This window comes from Enhydra lutris, unplaced genomic scaffold, assembly GCF_002288905.1.
Source record: "Enhydra lutris kenyoni isolate GAN:26980312 unplaced genomic scaffold, ASM228890v2 scaffoldscaffold27, whole genome shotgun sequence".
In the NCBI taxonomy this organism is placed as follows: Eukaryota; Metazoa; Chordata; class Mammalia; order Carnivora; family Mustelidae; genus Enhydra; species Enhydra lutris.
Window position 1 is genome coordinate 5,632,233 of NW_019154111.1, and position 22,553 is coordinate 5,654,785.

At 37.0% G+C, this 22,553-nt stretch overlaps 1 protein-coding gene across 2 annotated transcripts in view; it reads right to left on the minus strand.

Annotated features, from left to right (window-relative positions):
• LOC111152033 (aldo-keto reductase family 1 member D1) overlaps positions 1-22,553 on the minus strand; it is a 44,466-nt gene that overhangs the window by 16,117 nt on the left and 5,796 nt on the right. Inside the window, exons 2-5 of one of the 2 annotated variants that reach the window (XM_022510308.1) lie at positions 14,809-14,976; positions 11,448-11,564; positions 4,995-5,072; positions 1,395-1,517 (exon numbers count right to left, since the gene is read on the minus strand). In XM_022510308.1, coding sequence (XP_022366016.1) covers positions 1,395-1,517; positions 4,995-5,072; positions 11,448-11,564; positions 14,809-14,976 — 486 coding nt within the window. The remainder of the gene's footprint in view (positions 1-1,394; positions 1,518-4,994; positions 5,073-11,447; positions 11,565-14,808; positions 14,977-22,553) is intronic. The other variant, XM_022510309.1, reaches the window with a different exon arrangement.

Genomic DNA, 22,553 nt, shown 5'->3' on the forward strand with positions numbered 1-22,553 from the left:
TAACTACAGTTAGTATTTTGATATATTTCTTTCCAATATTTTTTCTATGCATGTTTTTAAATAATATATTCACATCAATATTGAATTACATTTTGTATCCTGGTTTTTCCCCTTAATATCATGGCCATTGCTCTTTTGCTCAAAAATTATTCGAGAACATCTTTAAGATTTTTATATTATATGATTTTTATAATTTAAATATTCTCCTAATTTTTCATATTTGTGTTGTTTCCTTTCCTTTTTTTTTTTTTTTTTGGCCTTTATAAACAGTGCTGTGACAAACACACCTAAAGGCTTTCAGATTTTCTTTTTCACAAGGGCAAATTCTTAGGAATATAAGACTATGAACATTTTTTAAGGCTCTTGACACTTATTGCCAAATAGCTTTCCAGTAAGGACAAACAAATTTGTACATGCCAGCAGCACTTTATCACTTGCTTATATGGAACATTACATTAAAAAATAAAAGCTTTGCTAATTTGATATACGGTACAAAATAATACTTGTAATTACTAGTGGAGTTGAACATTTTTTATATGTTTACTAGTCTTGAAATTTGTCTTCTCGAATTTCTATTCACAGTTCTTTTGCTCACTTTTCTGTTGAGTTTTAGTGTTTTTTTAATTTTTTTCATTAATTTTTATTAAGCTTTAATTCATAAGGATATGATCTCCCTTTCTATTATATTTAAAAATATAATTATCCATTTTTTATTCTTTGTTTCCAATATTTTTAGAGTTTGTTTTTGTACTATTCAATATGTCAGTTTCTTTTATAATTTTCCAATGGCTTCATTTCTACCTATAGCTCTAGAAAACTAAAATCATTTTGTAGTATTCACAAGTGACTTCCTGTTTCATCTTTAACTCCTGATTGAAGAGATACTAGGAGTATGACATGAGGCAAAGATCTGTATTTGTTTCTATACAATTAGCCATTTCCTCCAAACTATTTACTGAAAATTTCATCTCTTTGCCATTGACATTAGTTTGTGTTACTGTTTCTACATTAAGTTTTTATTATACTTGGGCCTGTTTTTAAGGTATTGCTTATTTTCTATTAATTTGGTTATCTGTTGGTTCTTACACTAATCTTACATAATTTTAAGTACTCTGCATATCTTAGTATCTGGCAGATCTAGTTTCTCCTCATTACTTTTCCTCAAAAATATTTTTGGATTATTTTTGCCTGGATCTGAACTTGCAAATCTTTTTTTAAGAGACATAAATTGAGAGAAATAAAAAGACTTGTTCTCAGGGTCTTATGATGAGATATATGTAGAGTGACCACAAGATTTCTGACTCCTAGTCCAGGGTTCTCCTGGTAAATAAATATTGGAATCTTCCCCCACCCCTCACTCCCCCTCTCACCTCCCACCTCCTAGCAAACTATACCTGGTTGCTGACTGGCTTATGTTTGAGTCCTGGTTTGTTCAAGATGAGTTCCAGCTGCCTGCGGTTAAAATTGGATACTCCAAGAGATTTCACCAAGCCAGCATCTTTGCAAGCTTCCAAAGCCTGTTGAGTAAAGGTCAATGGGTTAAGGAAAAAGCCTCAAAACAAATGAGAATGTTTATGAGGGTGACGATGAATTCTTTTAAGGAACAAAGTCCTTGGGTACGTTAATACACATTCTGTGAAGAAAAAAAAAGTGGGAGAGACAGGCAGGAATTCTACACTTGAATTAGTTTCAGAAATACTGTACAGCATATCTTTCCCTTGAATTTTCACAATGTATACTAGTCCATTAAGAATGATTTTACTTCTTGAAATCTGTTGAGATTTGCTTTATGGCATGGTACCTGATCCATTTTTAAAAATGTCTGGTGTGTGTGAAAATGTATAGTCTCCTTTTATTAGATACAAATCTCTCTCCTCTTGCTCTGTCTCTCTCATACACACACACACACACACACACACACACACACACACACACACACTATACAAAATTAGGTCTAGCTTTTCTTGGCTTCCCAATAATTTAAAGGGACATGTAAGAAATTTCCCACTATATTAGAAGCATTTATCAATGTCTTCTTACAGTTTATCAACTTTTGCTTTATATATTTTAAAGATATTTTATATAGTACATATGTGTTTAAAAACTGGTATATTTTCTTGGTAAATTGAATCTTTTATCTTCATGCTATTTACACTTCCCTATAAATTTTAGAATCAACTTTTTAATTTCTTTTGGTAATTTGGCTGTGATTCTATTGAATCTTTCAATCAGTTTGGGGAAAATTAACATCTTAATGTATTCAGTCTTTCTATAAAAGAACATGATATATCTTTTGACATAGAGTTTTAAAAATTGTTCTCCGTAGTGGTACCTGGCCAGCTTAGTTGGTAGAGCATGTAATTCTAATTTTTTTTAAATAATTTATTTATTTATTTGACAGACAGAGATCACAAGTAGGCAGAGAAGCAGGCAGAGAGAGAGGAGGAAGCAGGCTCCCTGCTGAGCAGACAGCCTGATGCGGGGTTTGATCCCAGGACCCTGAGATCATGACCTGAGCCGAAGGCAGAGCAAAGGCTTTAACCCACTAAGCCACCCAGGCACCCCTGTAATTCTAATTTTATCAGACAATTTACTTTGCATAAAGAATGTTATTAAATGTATTGAGATTTGTTTCATATCTCAGACCATAGACAATTTTGTTAAATGTTCTATGTGCACTTGAAAAATAGCATTTTGTTATATTTTGGTGATGTAGTCTATAAATGTCAATTAGATCAAGCAGTTGATAATGTTCAAATATCTTCTATAGATTTTGTCTACTTTTTAAAATCCTTGACTATTATTGCAGACTATTCTCTTTCTCTTTTTAGTTCTCTTCATTTAAGTGTCATGTATTTTGGAGTTCTGTTATTAAGTACATAGATATTTAGGATTAATCTCTTCATTATTATAAAACAAACTTCTTTATCCAAGCTTGGTAATACATTTTGCTCTGAAGTCTTTGCTGATATTAAAATAGTTACTCCAACTATCTTTTGATTACTGTCAGCATAGTGTATCTTTTTTATACTTTTACTTTTTTCCTCAAGATTTTACTTCTAACCTATCTGTGTCTTTTTATTTAGAATGGGTTTTTTTTAATCTATGTAGCGGGCTTTTGCTTTTTATCCATTCTGATAACCTCTGCCTTTTAACTGAGTTGTTTAGACTATTTACATATATTGTGATTATTAATATAAATGAGTTTAAATCTCCCATCTCGCTCTTTGTTTTTTATTTTTCCCATCTATTCATTTTCTCTCTTCTCTTCTTTTCCTGTTTTCTCCTTGATTTGTTTTTGTTTCTTCAATTTTTTTTCCTTACTTGCTTGTTTGTTATACTAAGGAAGTTTTAACATTTTCTCTGTATGTTTGATATTCTGAAATTTCACTGTAATGTGTCTAGGTAAGGGTTTTCTTTTTTTCTTTCCTTTGGTAATCCATGCCCTTTATCTCTCTCTCTCTTTTTTTTTTCTCCAAATATTACCTTTTTTTCTTTTTTCTTTCCTTTTTTCCTGAGACTCCTATTATATGAATACTAGAAATTCCAATTTTATCCTTCACATCTCTTAGCTTTTCCTTCATATTTAAAAAATTTTCCTGTCCTTCTTCATATTGGGTGATAGTGTTCCTCATTCTGATCTTCAATCTGATAATTTTTTCTTTGTCCGTATCTATTCTATTTTTATCCCATTGATTGCATTGTTTTACATTTTTCTAATTATTATTTTTGCTTGTTTTTTAAAAAGATGTATTCTTGTTCTTGTTTCATATTGCTAATATCTTATCTCCTTGAATATATTAATTGGCTTAAAAAGTTAAAAGTTGTTGGTTCTCTGTTCTGTTTATGTTCAGATCTCTAATTAAAATATGAAGTTTCTTTGTAAAATAAATGCCTTGTAATTTGGGGCTGTGAATACAGCCTGGGGGTATTTCCTGGGGATACTGGCTACGCTATCAGTCTGTCACTTGGAAGGGAATACCACACTCCAAACCTAGTCATCTACACTGAGGTCAAGAATGAGTTTATGGTCTGTTGGGTGGAGAGTCCCAGGCACCAGAAAATGCAGTCAATGCCTCCTCACCCTTCAAAACAATTCCACAATTCAGCTATTATTTATAGGGTGGAAGTCCATTAGAAAGAGGTACTTTTTAGAGTGTAATTTCCCAGCCTCTGGAGTTTGGAATGGGAGAAGGAGGGGAAACAAGAGGTCAGATAGTAACTTAGGTTTTTCTCAGCCTCTCACAAGTGCAGGTTTTCAGTGCTACTCTGATTTGATTCCTGAAGACATCTGAACATGAGTCTTAAGTTTCTGCATGGATGGAGCAGACAATATTTGCTCCAAGCTATAGCAGAAGAGAAGAAACAGCAAAAAGAACTCTAAGGTCCTCTCCTATGTTATCCTCTTACAGCTTATTGGGCTGCCTTCTATTCTAGGTAAAAGCTGTCATATTACCTCATAAATAAACCAGTTCAAAATATCTGTATCTTCCACCCCAATCATGAATCCATGCAGGTTTTCTCATTACTCTTCCCTAGTTTTCCTACTCTGATGATCCTGGGGAAGGAGCTTGCTCAGAATTGGAACCAAAGTTTTTTTTTTCAGTTTTTCATGAATCATTTAAAGTTTGTTTCTTTTAAACATATTATTGATTTTTGTAAATTCAATTTGAGAAACTTCAAAAATTTGTGAATTTATCCCATTTATACACTTTTTATTTATAGTTACATTAGAACTTACTTCCTCTACTTTCTTTTTCTTTCTACACTTCTCTCTTCTTTGGCATTTTTCTTTTCCATCAAAACAAAATCAAGAATTTTTCAGTGCAGAGAAGTGGGAATTTTACACAACTTTGCTTATGGTTAAAAATACCTGTTCTGACTATTACTTTCCATTAGGAGTAAAGGCTGCATCTCTCCCTTTATTGAACAGGAATAGTCAAATCACAGTTTAAAAATGTAGTCTTCAAGAAAAGAGACCCATTTAAACTTACCTCCCAAGTGGCACACAGATTTGACTTGTGATATAACCATTTGCCATTCTCATCTTTAGGATAGGGTTCATCTCCAGGCTACAAAAAAAAATGAGTATAATTTATTTTATTTATATCTGGGAATTAAAATTATGGAATTTGAGTTGTCATTATACCATATAGCCTGGCCCTGAGAAAGCAATTCAATTTTAATTATTTTTATATTTATATATAATAAATATGACACATTAGTCTCATTATTTCACCCAGGCATTCATTTTCCTTTATTTATTGACAGATTATTATTGTTCTTAAACCTTGACGTTCTCTCATAATGAAAGGAATCTGTTCAATTCCCCCGCTCCCACAATGACCCCAGCCACACTTACAGACAAAACTCACAGGTGTCAGTACTTTGCCCTGTTTTTCTAGATCATGGTGCCCTACATTTTTGGAAAGTGGACACCAACTACAAAATATATTCTCTAGCCTGATCACAGCCCACATCCCAGATAAGCCTTGGACAGAGCCCCTTGAAAAACCTGTTGCCTCCTGCTCTACCTGGCTGAGTCAACCCCTTCCCCTTACCACCAACCCCCCCAACCCCCACTCCTGGCAATGGATACAGCTATAACCCTCTCAGATCCTTTGAAGTCCCTTAAAAGGCCCAGGCTGACAGAAACTTGGGGGCCAACATTTCTCTGAATGTCTGGTCCCTCTCCTCCCATGGAGAGTGAATAAACTCTGTCCTGTTTATTGCTCTACTCTTCGTGCAATTCTTTGCCACACTCACCACCAGCCACTCTAACAGTTAATAATAAAATTACTAATAAACAAGGAGTAGAAGTTGAGAATTAAGACTTTTATGCTCAGTATTTTGACCTAACACTAACCCTTGCCAAATTTGAGAACAGCAAATTTCTTACTCTGATAAGAAACCAAAGATCATCATGAAGTGTGAGAGGAAGTTCTTCAGCTAAGAAAAGTATAGCTAATGAGTGGAATGCTCCCTACATATAAGGGAAAACTCAGCCCATTACTTCTTAGTTCTGACTAATCTGCCCAATGATTCTCTTCTTTTCCTTTCTGGGCCCTCCAGGAGTTTAGCATCTGTTTTTGACTTCACAAAGTATCTCAGTATCAAACCTACTTTTTGGGTAATACTTTTCCAACTAAGACTGACCATTGATTTTCAGATTTTTCCTTTTTCACTTATCTAAAAATGGGATCCTTCTCTTATGGGCTTGGAAACAGGATAGAGAGAAATAAAAGAAGATTTCTAGGTTCCTTGGTTGACTGGTGGTGATCATTCCCTGAGTTTAAGCTAGCCATCAAGAGTTTTGTTTTGGTTATGTTGAGAATGAAATGGTAATTAGACATTCACTGGGTATTTGAGGAGGCAATTAAACAGAGTAATCTGAGAGAGGCTGAGAAAGAAGTCTTGACTGTAGACAAATTTGGAAGTCCTCAGCATATAAAGTGGTATTCAATCCATTTGACTGATCACCTTTAGAGAAGGTGTGGCCCAGTAAGACAATATTAAGAATAGAGTACTGGCATAATGACATTTGGAGGTTGACAGGGAAGAGTCTGTCAAAGCATTCTGAGATGGTGATATCATAGAACCATGAACTGAAAATGTTTAAAGAAAAAGGTAGTAGCCACCTGTATTGAAAGAGATCAGATAATATGGGGACAAAGTGTCTTTTAGATTTGAATGGCAGGATGGAAGTCTCTAGACCTTGATAATAGGAATTTTTTTTGTTGAAAATCAAGCAACTGGACAAAATCAATTATACTCTTAAAATTTTAAAAAAGTTTCCCTTCTGTCATCTCACCTGAATGAAACTTCCCCTCTGGTGATAACATTTTCTCCATTATACTCTTTAGTGAAAATAATTTCTCAATTCCTCTGTCTCACTGAGAACAGGAAAAGGGCTCATTTCTCCTCAATGCCCCATAATCATTCATGTTAATTACCCTTTCTATCTCTGATTTCTAAGCTCTTTGAACTTCTCAACACTTATGACCCCACATTTTTCATTCCAGTCTTTCTCCATATTTCTTGCCTTTTGCATTTCCTAGTTTTACTTCTGTTCTGAAATGGCTTTCTTTTTGCCTCTGTTAGGAACTCTGTTAAATAATTTTTACTTCTCCAGATTTTAATTAAGTCCTTATGAAGACTGCACCCATGTTAAATATTTCTATGATGCTTCCCTTCATCTGTGTCTACTTTACCAATCCATTCATCCTGATAAACCCATTGTCTTTGTCCTTTATGCCTGCTCCTTACTGTAAGATATTGCTAGAAGAATAATCCAACCCTCTAAAAACCCATGCTACTGACTCTCATTCTTGCGCAGCAGTAACTTCTTTCTTTTAAAAATGTCTTATCATGGGGTACCTGTGTGACTGAGTTGGTCAAATGTCAGACTCTTGGTTTCAGCTCAGGTCATGATCACAGGGTCCTAGGATTGAGCCCCTTGTCCAGCTCTACATGGAGTTTGCTTAAGATTCTCTCCCCTCTTCCCTCTGCTCCCCCTCCACAACTCGTGCTCTCTCTCTCTCAAATAAATCTTTAAAAAGATCCTTAAAAATGTCCTATTGTGGGAGCCTGCTTCCACCTCTCTCTCTCTGCCTGCCTCTCTGCCTGCTTGTGATCTCTGTCTGTCAAAATAAATAATAAAAATAAAAAAAATGTCCTATTGTGATTTTTTTATTTCGTTGTTCTAAAATTGTATCTGCTTGTTAACTTGACATTTAAAAAATGTTAAAGTGCAAAAATATTTTAGCAAGAAAGGTTTCTTGTTAAAAATACGATGAGATTCAAAAAGCATGTGATATTTTGGCTACAAAGATTGATTTCTCCATTATAGGAATTACAGGTTCATGTGAGAAGTAATGTTATTATACTGTGTAATTTCTTACTGTTAAAAGTTTTATTGTCTCTCTGTATCCTTGAGCCTTGATCCCATCTAAGAATAGGAGTGGAAATTCTCTGTTTACCTTTCCCAAAAAGATTTTACAAATCATTGGTCAGCCACAGAGAAGTAAATTTCATTTTCTCACTTTTAGATATAGGCTCTTTCCAAATCTTAAAGACTTAGCTTAGAAATCTACCATTTGAACATGAGTGAAGTTAGCTGTGTGAGGATGAGGGCTAAAGTTACAACTCCCAAGAACCTGAAATTTTAAAAAATCACTATAGTCCACAGAGTATTGGGATTGCTAGGTTTGGAAAGACAAGGCAGAAGGCAGTGTCATGTAGGAGAACAAGAATGGGGTTGGTATCAGGGAACCCACCATCTGGTCCCATTCTAATGAACTTTAAACTTGAGTGAGTTACTTCCTTGTTTGGGGCCTCAACTTTCTCTTCTGTGAAATTAGGTTATTGGGATATCTTATTAATAACGTTCCCTTCCATGTGAACATTTCAGAATATCATCTTTCATTTATTTTTTTTAAAGGTTTTATCTATTTATTAGTCAGAGAGAGAGAGGGAAAGAGAACACAGGCAGACAGAGTGGCAGGCAGAGGCAGAGAGACAAGCAGGCTCCCTGCTGAGCAAGGAGCCCCATGCGGGACTCGATCCCAGGACGCTGGGATCATGACCTCAGGCGAAGGCAGCCGCTTAACCAACTGAGCCACCTAGGCGTCCCTCATCTTTCATTTATTATCTATAAAATGTTAGACATTGTGCCAGCAATGTCACATATATAATTTAATGACTCCTCACACTTGTCAAGGTAGTTGCTATTGTCTCTATTTTACTGATAAAGAAATTGAAGTTCAGAAAGAACAAAAAGAAAGGAAGAAAGAAAGAAAGATCAAAGTGACTGTTGCTAGTAAATAATAAAGCTGAAATTCATTCCCCCTTCTGCATGACTCCAAAGCCCATACAGACTTTTTCTACTGCCTGGTGTTTAGGTGATGTAGAAAGTGATCAGGTAATAACCTGACCAAGTCATCTGGCTTGTATATGACACAGCTGGGATTCAAACTAGGCAGCCTGCCTCTGGAGCCCCTGCTCCGTACCACTATGTTAAGTGGCCTCTAATTAACTACAGTAGATATCTGTTATTTTGTTTTCTATCATACCTACTCTATCCCCTCTGGAGGAGCTCTTTCCATGTTGTTTGGGTGGGCTGACCCAGCTCTTATTCTTGGTCATAGATGTCAGTCAGTCACTCATTTGGCCTTTAGCAAAGATTAGTCAGTAATAGGTACACGACCAAATGAAGGCTAGCCGGTATTTCTCCATGAGGTTTACTGTGTGGTCTCTCTTTCTCTGAATTCTCACATTGTGCTGACAATGTAGGCTTGGCATGTCAATGGCCATTTTGCCATCATATAGAGAAGGATTTTTGAGAATGAAGCCAACCAAAACAGATGAAGGGCTGGATACATAGTTTGAACTTCTGGATCCAGCTATGCCTGAATTAGATACCCCTTGGAATTCTTAGCTCCTTTTTTAGCTAAACACCAATTTGAGTTGGATTTCTGCCGATTATAACAAGTTGTAACTAATACAAAGATGCTGGGCTATGGCAAGTAGTGGACCAAAAATGGGAAATTGGTTAGGTCAACATGGGCTTGTGGACCATGAGAAGTATCCCATCTCCAGCTGCTGGTAATCCCTGCTCTGTAATAGCATAGAATCTGTTAAATTGTTGCTTTGTTCTGTCCTGAGATGCAGACAAATGGGCCTACTAAGACTGGAGCTTTAGGGGACTTAGTAGAAAACCACTGGGTGTTAGAATTTGCTGGTCATGGGCGCCTGGGTGGCTCAGTGGGTTAGGCCGCTGCCTTCGGCTCGGGTCGTGATCTCAGGGTCCTGGGATCGAGTCCCGCATCGGGTTCTCTGCTCGGCGGAGATCCTGCTTCCCTCTCTCTCTCTCTGCCTGCCTCTCCATCTACTTGTGATCTCTCTCTGTCAAATAAATAAATAAAATCTTTAAAAAAAAAAAAAGAAAAATAATTTGTTGGTCATTTTTGCAGTCTTCAGGTAGGTCTTGAAGAAAGATGTGTTTGTTGCTACTGGGCTCGTAAAATGAGAGGTAAGATGTTATTTTTCTAAAATGCATACTCTGTATTTCTGGATGTTATCCAAGATGACAGAGGTTTAGATCTGAGCCTTCAGGGGATAGAGAAGTTAGTGACAGCCAAAGCAGGAAGGTAGGAATCCTAGAGGGAAGTAATGGACTTTGGGAGAATTCTGATTGTGTCTGAAGACAAGATCTCTGGCCACAGATGTCCTACTGGACAAAGGTGCGCCATCCAATGAGATACAGATTGGGTGCAAGGAACACATTAGCTGTGCCTGTTTTATATTATTTCATGTCAGATGGAGGTCGGTAAGCTGAAGATGGGGCAGATGAGTAGAATAAAGAAGTTCTTGACTAAGAGACAGAAACCATAGGCCACAAGTTAGATATAGGAAATGTGACCCTATTAGATTTCTAGTTTTAACTACTCATTCATGGACCTGAATGTGAATTTACTGAAAGTATATTACATTTTAAGGGATATTTCTTTGTCCATGAAATCTGAACTTAACTATGAAAGCCTATGATTACCAAGGCCATCATGAAGTCCCCAATCCTATATGTACATGAAGTAGGATGCAAAAGGGCAATGTTTCCCAAAGCCCATGTTGGATGTGACCACAGAAGACAGCCGAGAAGGAAAGTGTTTCCAGAGGACAAAACAGGGGCAGCCAGGTTGGCTACATAAAGGAATTCTGGCCACTGTACTGGCAGAGTCTTTGTTCTTCCTGACTAGCAGCAGGATCTGATTTACCCTGTGGACAAGTGGCCAATTTTGTTTTTCAATCTCTCCTGCCCTCAATGAAATTTTAAGGCAGTGACAGCTCTTTAGCAGGGCATATACAGGTGTGTTGTGGGTGGTTAAATTAACAAGCCCATAGACTGAGAAAGTTCAAAGAAGGAGTGAATTGGAACTAGAAGAATAGCTTTCACATATATAATCTGTCCTTGGATCTGGCTCCAAAAACCTGACTATTCTTTGAGCTATGTCCTTTTGGAGGGAGTGGGAGGTGAGCAAGTTTTCAGTTGTATATATTATCTTGCATTATGTTCTGCAGGGACATTTTCATGACTGTGTGAACAAGAAGAAGGGTGTGTCTGAATGCTAGCTAGCTAAAATATAGAGGGCAGTCAGGAGACTACATGTTGGTTTGACGGAGAGGGTTTAAATTACAGTTGTAAAGGGCAGATATATTAGCAAGTGCATTAGATTATGAATCAAGAAACTAGGGTTCCAGGACTGAGTCTGTTACACATAATCTTTGTAGGCATTTGTTGGGGTTGGTCAGTACTATCTGATTTATAGTAACAGAACGCCCTAACACTCTCTGGTGATAAGTAATAAACTGGCTTTATAGCATCACAGGCACAGCTGTGGCTAATGGTTGCCAAGGAAGCAGAGACCTAACCTTTAGGCATCTGCACTTACCTTGAAAGCCATAGGTATTTCAATGATGTAAAGATCCACATAATCTAGCTGGAGGACATTAAGTGTCTTCTCCAGAGTTGGGCGGACCATCTCTGGGTCATGCCTTGTAGCCCACAGCTGAAAGAATAAAAAGATGATAGTTAACTACCATCTACACTTTTTTTTAAACAACCATGCAGCCCTTTATTCTTAACAAAGCACTCCTATACATTATTCACTCTTTTCATTTTACAAAAATACCTTCATGCTGCAGCGTCATCTGGGTATAGGATGAGTTCATACAACTTTTGACCCCTGGAATATACTTTATCCAAACACAGTACCAGAGACTTGAAAATCCACCTGAAGCACAGAGTACCTAGTTCAGGGACAAAGTCTTGCCCTGCTCTCTGCTAACTTCTGAATTGGCCTTCAATACTTTTGCTTTTCCTCATTGTGTAGCTAGGGAACATGGATCTCACTAGAGGGCTGGGCTTAGCACTTTATTTTCATGACACTGTGATAAAAGATGTGCTTTAGTGGAACAAGAAATATGGTTGTGTGAGTGACTTCACCGGATCCTTCACCTTGGGACAGGTGGTGCAGAAGCTGGTGAAACTTTAAGTTATTGCAAATGTTTAGGTATCCTTTTTCTGCTCCTTTGTTCTCATTTGGTCCTACTCACACCCCAGGGAAATTCTGACAATTCATACTATGAAATTACTGGCTCTCTGGCTAAACTAATAATATCACCAAAATAGTGGTGTGGAGGACCCAGCCTTGGCCTCTCCAATAAAGGTCAATAATTTGACAGCTATTCACAGATGAAAATGGGGAGATGTTGATCAAACCATACAAACTTTCAATGACAAGGCAAACAAATTTTAGGGATCCAATATAACTAACTAACTAAATAAATATTATTAATTTAGTTTTATATAATAAACATATTTTATATATGTATTTTGTATAATTCAATTAATTATATTAAACACTTTCTAATTTATATATGAGATATATAAATATAAAATAAAATCTAATATAAAGCATAGTGATTATAGTTAACACTATTATATTATATATTTGAAAGGTGCTAAGAGAATAGATCTTAAGTGTCCTCACCTCAAAAAGGAAATGGTAATTATGTGATATGATGGAGGAGTTAGCTAACACAATGGTGGTAATCATTTTGTGAAATACAGAAGTGTATCAGATCAACATGGTATACCCCTTAAGTTTACAAAATGTTATATGTCAATTATACCTCAATGAAGCTGGAAAAAATAAAAGAAACTTAGCTTAACAAAAGAAAGAAAGAAAGAAAGAAAAGGAAATTACTCAGTCTCTAAAGTATTAGATAATGAAAGATTAAGGCTTAGATTGTCAAACTGGAGAGTGTATCCCCTCAGGGTCTATAAAACATAGGGCACTGAGGGAGCCTCAGAACCTTGGGATAAGTTTATACATTTTCTTGGAGCATCAAATTTGTTGAAAGTGTTTTTTGGGGAAAAAATTAAATTTCTGTACCCTTTTTGTCACAAGTAAGGGCAAGCAAAATTGGTAAAATTTTATTTTTCTCTATGTTGGACAATAATTTTTTTCTTGCCTTAAATGCATAAAGAAGCAAAAACAATGTAGAAGGAGTAGTGGAAAAATGTGTTTTTGTCATTACTGTGGGCCCATTTGGCGTGTTATTGCTGCCATCGCATCGAGCTGAAAACTCTTTCTTATACATGTTATTTTTATTCAACAAACACATATAGTCCTAGCTCTGTGCCAGGTACTATGTTTAAGTGCTTTATAAATGTTAACTCATAGCAACTTTATGAAATAGATGACATAATTTGGTTCAATTTTTCTAATATGATAGATATTGCAACAACATTAACTGTTTACCAGGGGAGATAAGAAAAGTTTTTTGGTTTATTTTTCTCAGTGGTAACTTAAAAACCTAATTTTTACACTGAAACAAAATGAAACAAATAAGAATATATCATGGGGGGGATGTAAAAGTCTGAAAAAATTTTTGAATAAGACATAAATCTTCAAAAATATTCCTCGCTTTGGGCAGGCTTCTTTGGTCTAAGTTCTCAGGATCTGAGTTCAAGAAATTTTTCATCAGGAAAATTTGGGAGCACCAGGTTAATCTTTGGTATTTACTCTAAGGAGAGACTGAATAATAAAATCTTAAGGAATCAAAATTGTAAAGCTATGATAAACTAAAAAGCTTCAGGCTGATATTTTGGGACAGTGGCTGTATGTGGCCCCTTGGAATGATAATCTGTAAGTGGCTGGAGACTTGGGGCACCACAAACTCCTAGGGAGCTTGGCAATGAGCCTGAGTAGGAAGCTAGGAGGAGGGGTTGTCTGGGGAGTGGATGAAGTCAGAAGCAATATCTTGTTCTCTTTTAGAACACTCAGGAGAGTTGTATTACATGTTCTCCAAAGTTGTACAGCTTAATTTCTGCAAAGCTGCCTGGAAATATGCAACCTGTATTTCCACAGGCTTTATCTTGATGCTTTATCTTTCTGATTGCTCTTCAGTGGATAGTGATTTCTAACATTGGAAATTTCAAAGGCTCAAAAGTAATGATATAAACTAAATGTCATATATCCACACAATAGAGTATTATTTGACCATAAAAAAGAAATGAAATTCTCATACATGCTATAACATGAATGAACCTAGAAAATGTTACACTAAGTGAAAGAAGCTAGATGCAAAAGGCCACATATCATATGTTTGATTTGTATGAGTTGTCCAAAATAGGAAAACTATAAAGACGGAAAGCAGATCAGTGGTTGCCAGTGATTAGAGGGGGAGAAGGAAAAATGGGGAGTGACTACTGGTGGGTATGGGGCTATTTTTTGGAATGATGAAAACATTCTGGAATTAGGTAGTAGTGATGGTTATGCAACTTTGTGAGTACATGAAAAGCCACTGATTAAACTGGTGAACTTTATGGTATGTGAATTGTAGCTCAATAAAAAAACAAAAACAAAAACAAAAACAAAACCCAGTGATCTATGGACAAATAGGCATAGAAAAAAAAAAAAAAAGGCTGCCCTTTTAAAGAAAGCTTTGGCAAATGCTTATGTTATATGAACCACCACCACCCCCACTGCCTCTACTCCCCAGTTCTTCCGCTTTGTAGATCTGGATCTTCCCATATTGTTTTAAATCAATGCCCATGTATGAAGAAGGAGTTTTGCCCTAACCTTCAACAAGCTAATTAATCAGTCCCTGAATTCTAGGCACAAATGAGGAATTTGGGAGTTGAGAACTCACTATTCTTGGTGAGCCCAACATTCTTTAACAGAGAAAAGTGATACAAGACCCATTATTAATATAAGGAATTGGAGGGTGAAGGGAAGATCTTACCTTTCCACAGTAGAAAATATCCTCTCTCCGCACCTTTCCTTCTTTTATCTTCTCCCTGATGGCCTCCCCCACTTCGTGCTCATTCTGGTAGATGTAGGCCCCATCAATGTGCCGGTACCCTACGTCGATGGCAATCTTCACTGACTTTGCACAGGTCCCCTTAGGGGTCTGAAAAGGCAAGGTGGGGAAGAAGAGAAATGGACCTTTCCTTTAATCATTCTTCATCAGGATGCTCTGCACGTAGACATTATTTTACAACAAAAGACAAATTCTCAATTACATGTTGTGATTGGAAGATGGTGTTTGGAGGTTGAGGACACTGACCTCACAGGGAATTTCCTTCCCACCTTCAGTGGAGGACTCCTTCCATACCAAGTCTGCCCTAGCTTTGTGGCCTCAGAAATGAAACTTGATCAGTTTTACCACTGACAAGAGATTTCATGACATCTATATTAGAGGAAGGCACAAGTTCATTGAAGAAGGCTCCATTATAAATCAAAGTTTTGGATAAACCGAGATACATCCACAGGATGGAATATCATTCAGTAGTAAAAAGAAATGAAGTACTGCTATAGCCACATGGGTGAATATAAGGAAAATTATACTAAGTGAAAGAAGCCAGATGAAAAATAAAAACATTATGATCCCATTTATATAAAATGCCAGAAAATGGAAACTAATGTATAGTGCAGATGCGGATCAATGATTACCTGGGGTGGGGGACAGGGGGTACAGGCATGGGTGGCAGGGAAGGATTATAAAAGAACACAAGGAAACTTTTGCAGTGATGGATATGTTCACCATCTTGATTATAGTGATGTCTTCATGGGTGTACATATGAGTCAAACTCATCAAAATGAATACTTTAAATAAGTACAGTTTATTGTATATCAATTATTCCTCAATTAACTGAGAAAGAAGAGTGTTGGGGAGCATGTTAGATTTTCAAGATATATTTTTATTAAATTTGGTAGCCAAATGTTTGTTCATTTTATTAACCTGCATGAAACATGAATATCCTTTCTCCCGGACGTTGATAGAACCAAAAAAACCTGACAAACTCTTGACACTGGAAGTATAAGTTATCCGTGTTTCAGATTGCATATAAATCACTGTTCTTTAGTTATGATGACATTTTAAATAAACATGAGTGTGTCTCATTTTAGTTACATTTTTTTTTTTCTTAAGGAAAAATGGAAGCCTTGGTGGGTATTTCCATCAAGACAAGCATCTAGTCTTGCCAAATAAAAAGTTTAAATCATCTTTTAGGTTGTGTGAAGGAAGAGAGGGTTAATCTTATTTGTAGATTTTAATTGATCTCTTATTCAGATGGTGATCATTCTGATCTTGTTCACAAATCTTGAGAACTACTCGTGCTTGTTTCCGTATCTTCAGTGTTCTAACCAAATGCTTGACAAATCTCAACAGACCTGTGAATTCTGGCCCACAGAAGTCGATTTATTGAGATTGAGTGAGACAAGAAATCTCTTACATTTCTAGTGACCTTATAGTCCTGGGCTGGACATAAAAAGCACTGGAAGCATAAATTATATTTTCTTTCCCTACTTCAGTTGAAAGTCATCACTATTAGGAAAATAAGAGGATATGAAAAATGAACAAATTGGCTACACAGATGGTATTAGAAAATAAGATTCATAGTCACAAATATCAAATAGCTAGGAAAAGAGACACACATTCCAGGAATGTCAGAAATACCTCTTTAGTTTTTTAATTGACAGCATGATTAATAGAGCTTGAATAGAAATTGAGGCCAAAAAGCTCTGCAAAACACCCTGTAAAATGAGCTGTTAAGGACGACAGCAAGTGTGACAACAAAAGTATACTGGAAGAGGAGGCTTGGGGTAGAATCCGGAAATTTAAGGGAAAAGATAAAAATATACTTCCATTATCAGTATATACATAGTATTAATGAAAAGAATAAGACTTCATGTGGAATGGTAAATACAATCTCAGAAATAACACTGAAATTTTTGTGTCTGGAATTGGTAAATGTAAGTATAGAACATGAATAAATTTAATACAAGGGGAAAACCCCAAAACAATGCATATTAAAATATATGCTTATATTTTCAAAGATCAACCCAAGACAAGAGGCATAGGGGAGAACATTTAGGATAAAGAAGACGAGAAAGACAAAGATTAAGTTAGGAGCATGGTATTAACCATTAGCCTGAAGTAACATACGAATGATGGTTTATTTCATAAAGACATGGCACAGAAGCAAGTTATAGTAGTGAGAGTCTTCTATTATTCGGCTACCATGAAAGAGCCTTTTCTAAAAGCTGAATATCTGGTACAGTCTTTGCTTGCTAAAAATATTTTCCTTCAAATGGCAGAAGCAGCAATGAGGTGAATTACTATTTTGGACTTAATTCTAATCAATATGGAGGAAGTAGTTGGAAATATGGATGTGAGAAAAATGCTTCTTTATAATTCTTAAATGTAGCATAAGAGAACTGTATGTGCATTCTGATAGATTCTTTAAGAAAATTCACTTTAAGGAAAACTCAGAAAGATCAAATAGAATACCATATTCGAAGACTTAAATAAATGATATAATAGTAGAATCTTAAATGCAAAATTTTGACCCACCATTAAGGAGGGTATCAGTGAAATAAAGAATTCTGTTTCCTAAAATGGTCAACAGCATCCTTCCTCCACTTAAAAAAGGGGAGAGTCTTATAAGGATGCACTGCCATCTTCCAGGCTGTAACGCATACTCTAGTCAACATCCATTAGAGGGTGTTGTGTCCCCAGTAAGTATACACAAGTCTGAAAACACAATAGAAGTGGTTTAGCTTAGCATTACTCCCTTTGACTCACTTAGAAAATGAATACTTCTCACCCATGAATTTAAGGCTCTGTGGATCATAGTTCCTAGTCTTAGTTCCCAGGGGGAACCCAGGCTCCTTATTTCAGGAGTTCAGTATGTGCGGAAAGGTGTTGCCATACTGGCAGGCAGGGGTAAGTAACTATATCCCAGGAAGAGATACGCCTCCTTCACTGTTACATGATAAGCCAGGGAGGAAAACACTGGGCACTTAGGCCATCCAATGATATACCCCTTCCCACTTTTGAAAGTTGATGGATAAGAGCAGCAGCCATGATCTGAGAAGGAGAAGTGGACCAGGGACTCAGACAACTTGAGAGATAAGAATTTAGGTTGTGATAATTCATAAGCCACCTAGATCAGAAGAGATATTGGTTAAGGAGGAGAGAAATCTAGAATGGGTAGTCCAGGAGGGAGATAAGTTGCAAATTGAAGGCAGCTTTCGTCACAGGAGCTACTTCATCCTGCTAACCTACCTCTTTAAAAACTTTTCCAGGAGACAGACCAAACAAAATTCTGGAAGAGCTTTTCCCAGGGGTGAACTCAGCGTACAAAACCAGTAGGTTCAGGTGGCACCAGGGGTAAAAGGTAGTGGCTGTCGCGGTGTACCACAGGATAGAGGCAGTTATTTGCTCAGCTGCCGGCAGGGTTGGCTGCTGGTTACTCACATCTGATCCCCTCTATGAATGATATTGGATACAACAACCAGGCTCTCTCACCTCAACTTAGCACAACCCTATAGCACCATTCCAGAGCTCCCTGTGGGACTAATGAGCAAATGGATCACAGTGCCATTCTTTTTTTTTTTTAAATCATTTTAAAAATTTATTTTCAACATAACAGTATTCATTGTTTTTGTACCACACCCAGTGCTCCATGCAATCCGTGCCCTCTCTAATACCCACCACCTGGTTCCCCCAACCTCCCACCCCCCCCACCTCTTCAAACCCATCAGATTGTTTTTCAGAGTCCATAGTCTCTCATTGTTCACCTCCCCTTCCAATTTCCCCCAACTCCCTTCTCCTAACTCCCTATGTCCTCCATGCTATTTGTTATGTTCCACAAATAAGTGAAACCATATGATAATTGACTCTCTCTGCTTGACTTATTTCACTAAGCATTATCTCTTCCAGTCCTGTCCATGTTGCTACAAAAGTTGGGTATTCATCCTTTCTGATGGAGGCATAATACTCCATAGTGTATACGCTTCAAAGTATAGGGATAGAGGGAACATTCCTGAACTTCATCAAATCTATCTATGAAAAACCCACAGCAAATATCATCCTCAATGGGAAAAAGCTTGCAGCCTTCCGGTTGAGATCAGGAACATGACAAGGATGCCCACTCTCACCACTCTTGTTCAACATAGTATTAGAAGTCCTAGCAACAGCAATCAGACAACAAAGAGAAATAAAAGGTATCCAAATTGGCAATGAAGAAGTCAAACTCTCTCTCTTTGCAGATGACATGATTCTTTATATGGAAAACCCAAAAGACTCCACCCCCAAACTACTAGAACTCATACAGCAATTCAGTAACGTGGCAGGATACAAAGTCAATGTACAGAAATCAGTGGCTTTCTTATACACTAACAATGAAAATACAGAAAGGGAAATTAGAGAATCGATTCCATTTACTATAGCACCAAGAGCCATAAGATACCTGGGAATAAACCTAACCAAAGATGTAAAGGATCTGTACTCGAGGAACTACAGAACACTCATGAAAGAAATTGAAGAAGACACAAAAAGATGGAAGACCATTCCATGCTCTTGGATCGGAAGAATAAACATTGTTAAAATGTCTATACTGCCTAGAGCAATCTATACTTTTAATGCCATTCCAATAAAAATTCCACCAGTATTCTTCAAAGAGCTGGAGCAAATAATCCTAATTTGTATGGAACCAGAAGAGACCCTGAATCGCTAAGGAAATGTTGAAAAACAAAAATAAAACTGGGGGCATCACGTTACTTGATTTCAAGCTTTCCTACAAAGCTGTGATCACCAAGACAGCATGGTACTGGCATAAAAGCAGACACATAGACCAGTGGAACAGAGTAGAGAGCCCAGATATGGACCCTCAACTCTATGGCCAAATAATCTTCGACAAAACAGGAAAAAATATACAGTGGAAAAAAGACAGTCTCTTCAATAAATGGTGCTGGGAAAACTGGGCAGCTATATGTAGAAGAATGAAACTCGACCATTCTCTTACACCGTACACAAAGATAAACTCGAAATGGATAAAAGACCTCAACGTGAGACAGGAATCCATCAGAATCCTAGAGGAGAACATAGGCAGTAACCTCTTCGATATCATCCATAGTGCCATTCTTTATAACAAACAGACTGACTTTTCTTCCTCCCCTGCAGGTCTGATTCCCGAGACTATTCCCCACTAAGCCTCCTGCATGCAAGTCTCCTTTTTAGAGGCTGTTCTCCAGAGTAGCCAACCCAGCACACCAGGGTAAAGAAGAATTACTGAAGCTACAGAGAGTATTAATCATACATTAAGAGTGATAAACGTGACCACATTTAAGCCAAGAAACTCCTTTGTCAACACATCATTAAAAGTGTAAAAAGACAAATAGGAAGAGGTATTTTCACATAGGTATAACTGACAAAGGACTGATACCAGATCGTTTACAAATCCACAATCAATAAGAGAAGTCCAATAAAGAAAAATGCACAGAAGGCACACTTTGTAAAAGATACCAAAATGTTTAATAAAAATGTGAAAAACTGGTCAGTTTCATCTAGAGTAAAGGAGATGAAAATGAAACCACAATAAGAGATCATTCCACGCTTGTTAGAACTGCATAAATTAAAATGATACCAAATGTTGGGGAGAATGTGGAGCAGGGGTACTCTCATACATTGCTGGAAGGAGTGTACATTATATGAATAGCTTGAAAATTATTTATGTTGACATCATCTCCTAAAATTGAAGATACTGTACTCGATGGGATAGCAGTCCCACTCCTAGGTGTGCATCTTAGTGAAACTCATGCATGTGTACAATAAGACCTGTGTAGGAATCTGCAGCCATAGAGTCTGCAAAGCCCTAAACTGGCAGCAATTCAAATGCCTATCAACAGTAAAATGGGGGCGCCTGGGTGGCTCAGTGGGTTAAAGCCTCTGCCTTCAGCTCAGGTCATGGTCTCAGAGTCCTGGGATCGAGCCCCATATCGGGCTCTCTGCTCAGCAGGGAGCCTGCTTCCTCCTCTCTCTCTGCCTGCCTCTCTGCCGACTTGTAATCCCTGTTTGTCAAATAAATAAATAAAATCTTTAAAAAAAAAAACAGTAAAATGGATGCTGACATATTTTTATAATTAAGCAATTACAGAGTAATAAAAATGGTCAAAGACCATGATTTTTTAAAGATTTTATTTATTTATTTGGGAAAGAGAGAGAGAGTGAAAGAGAGCATGAGAGGGGAGAAGGTCAGAGAGAAGCAGACTCCCCATGGAGCTGGGAGCCCGATGTGGGACTCGATCCCAGAACTCCGGGATCATGACCTGAACCGAAGGCTGTGGGCTTAACCAACTGAGCCTTCCAGGTGCCCAAAGACCACAATTAATAACATGGGTGAATTTTACATTATATTTAGAAAAAGAAGCAGAAAAAAAGTACGTCCAGTGTTTCTATTCATATAAAGTTCAAAAATTGTATAGAAATGTTAGTTGTATAACTGTTAGAAAAAAGCAAGAAAATCATCACCATAAAAATTAGAAGAGCAGTCCTGTCATGAGGGAGGAAGGCTTTCAGGTTGAAAAAGACACACCCAGAGTTTCTGGGGTTTGGTACACTCTAATTTTGGATCTTATAGCAAAGAAATATTAGCTATCTAAGTATTTGTCCCTCCTTAAGTCCATTGTCTTTCAAAATGTTAACTGTTAAAAAAAGAAAAGGAGGTAGATCAAAAATAAGAGGTAAGTGACTCAGTAAGTTTCAAAACTTTAGATTTGAAGAATTTTGGTCTAAAACCTCATTTTTGGCCTTGGGTCTCCCATCTGTTCTCCTTAGCCTAGATCCGAGTGGTCGCCAGCTTTGGAGAGCTTCTCCTAGGGGTGTGTGGCCTTCAGCCAAGTTACTTCCTTCCAAGGCTCCAGCCAAATTGGTTTCTCACAGCTACCAACCATGTTCAACTCTTTGTTCTTTTTTGCCTGATTTATTATGGAGGCCTTTTCACCTGATCTCTATGTGTTCTGTCTCTTCTCATTTTAATTCACTGTAACTTGGGCAGGTTAATATTTTTGAAAAATAAACCTATGTTTTACACCCTGGTATGTTTTTGTTACCCCCAATGCCCGCCCCATACCATTTTTTTGCAGCTTGGTGTACTGCACTAATTAACTATGGAGAGAAATGGTATATATGTATATATAATGGGGTGTGTATGTATATATATGTATACATATACACCATATTCCATATATATCTATAGATAGATAGAAGGAAGGCAATATATACATATATAAACAAAATGTAGAGGTCATTTCTTGGTGTTTGATTTTTTAAAGCCAAGGCTTCTGTGGCAGGTGTGTGAGGGTGAGAAGATCACATGTACTAGAAAGAACTCAGAACATGCCAAAAAAATAAAATAAAAAAAACCCCCAAACCTCAGAACATACACTATTTAAAAGTAAAAATAAACACCAACTGAATTCTTGACCCTCAGAATATTAGCCCACAGAGCATTTTACAAAACTCTACATGAGCTGCTATTACTTAAAAATTAATAACTACTTTTTAAGATTTCCTGAAAACTGTTAGAAAATCAGGCCACACTGGACCCTTGCTTATGCATACAATCGGCTGTAGTGGAGAAGGTCGCTATCCTTGGATTGGTCAATGGACCTCTGGTTCTGCTTAGTCTTGCTCTCATGCCT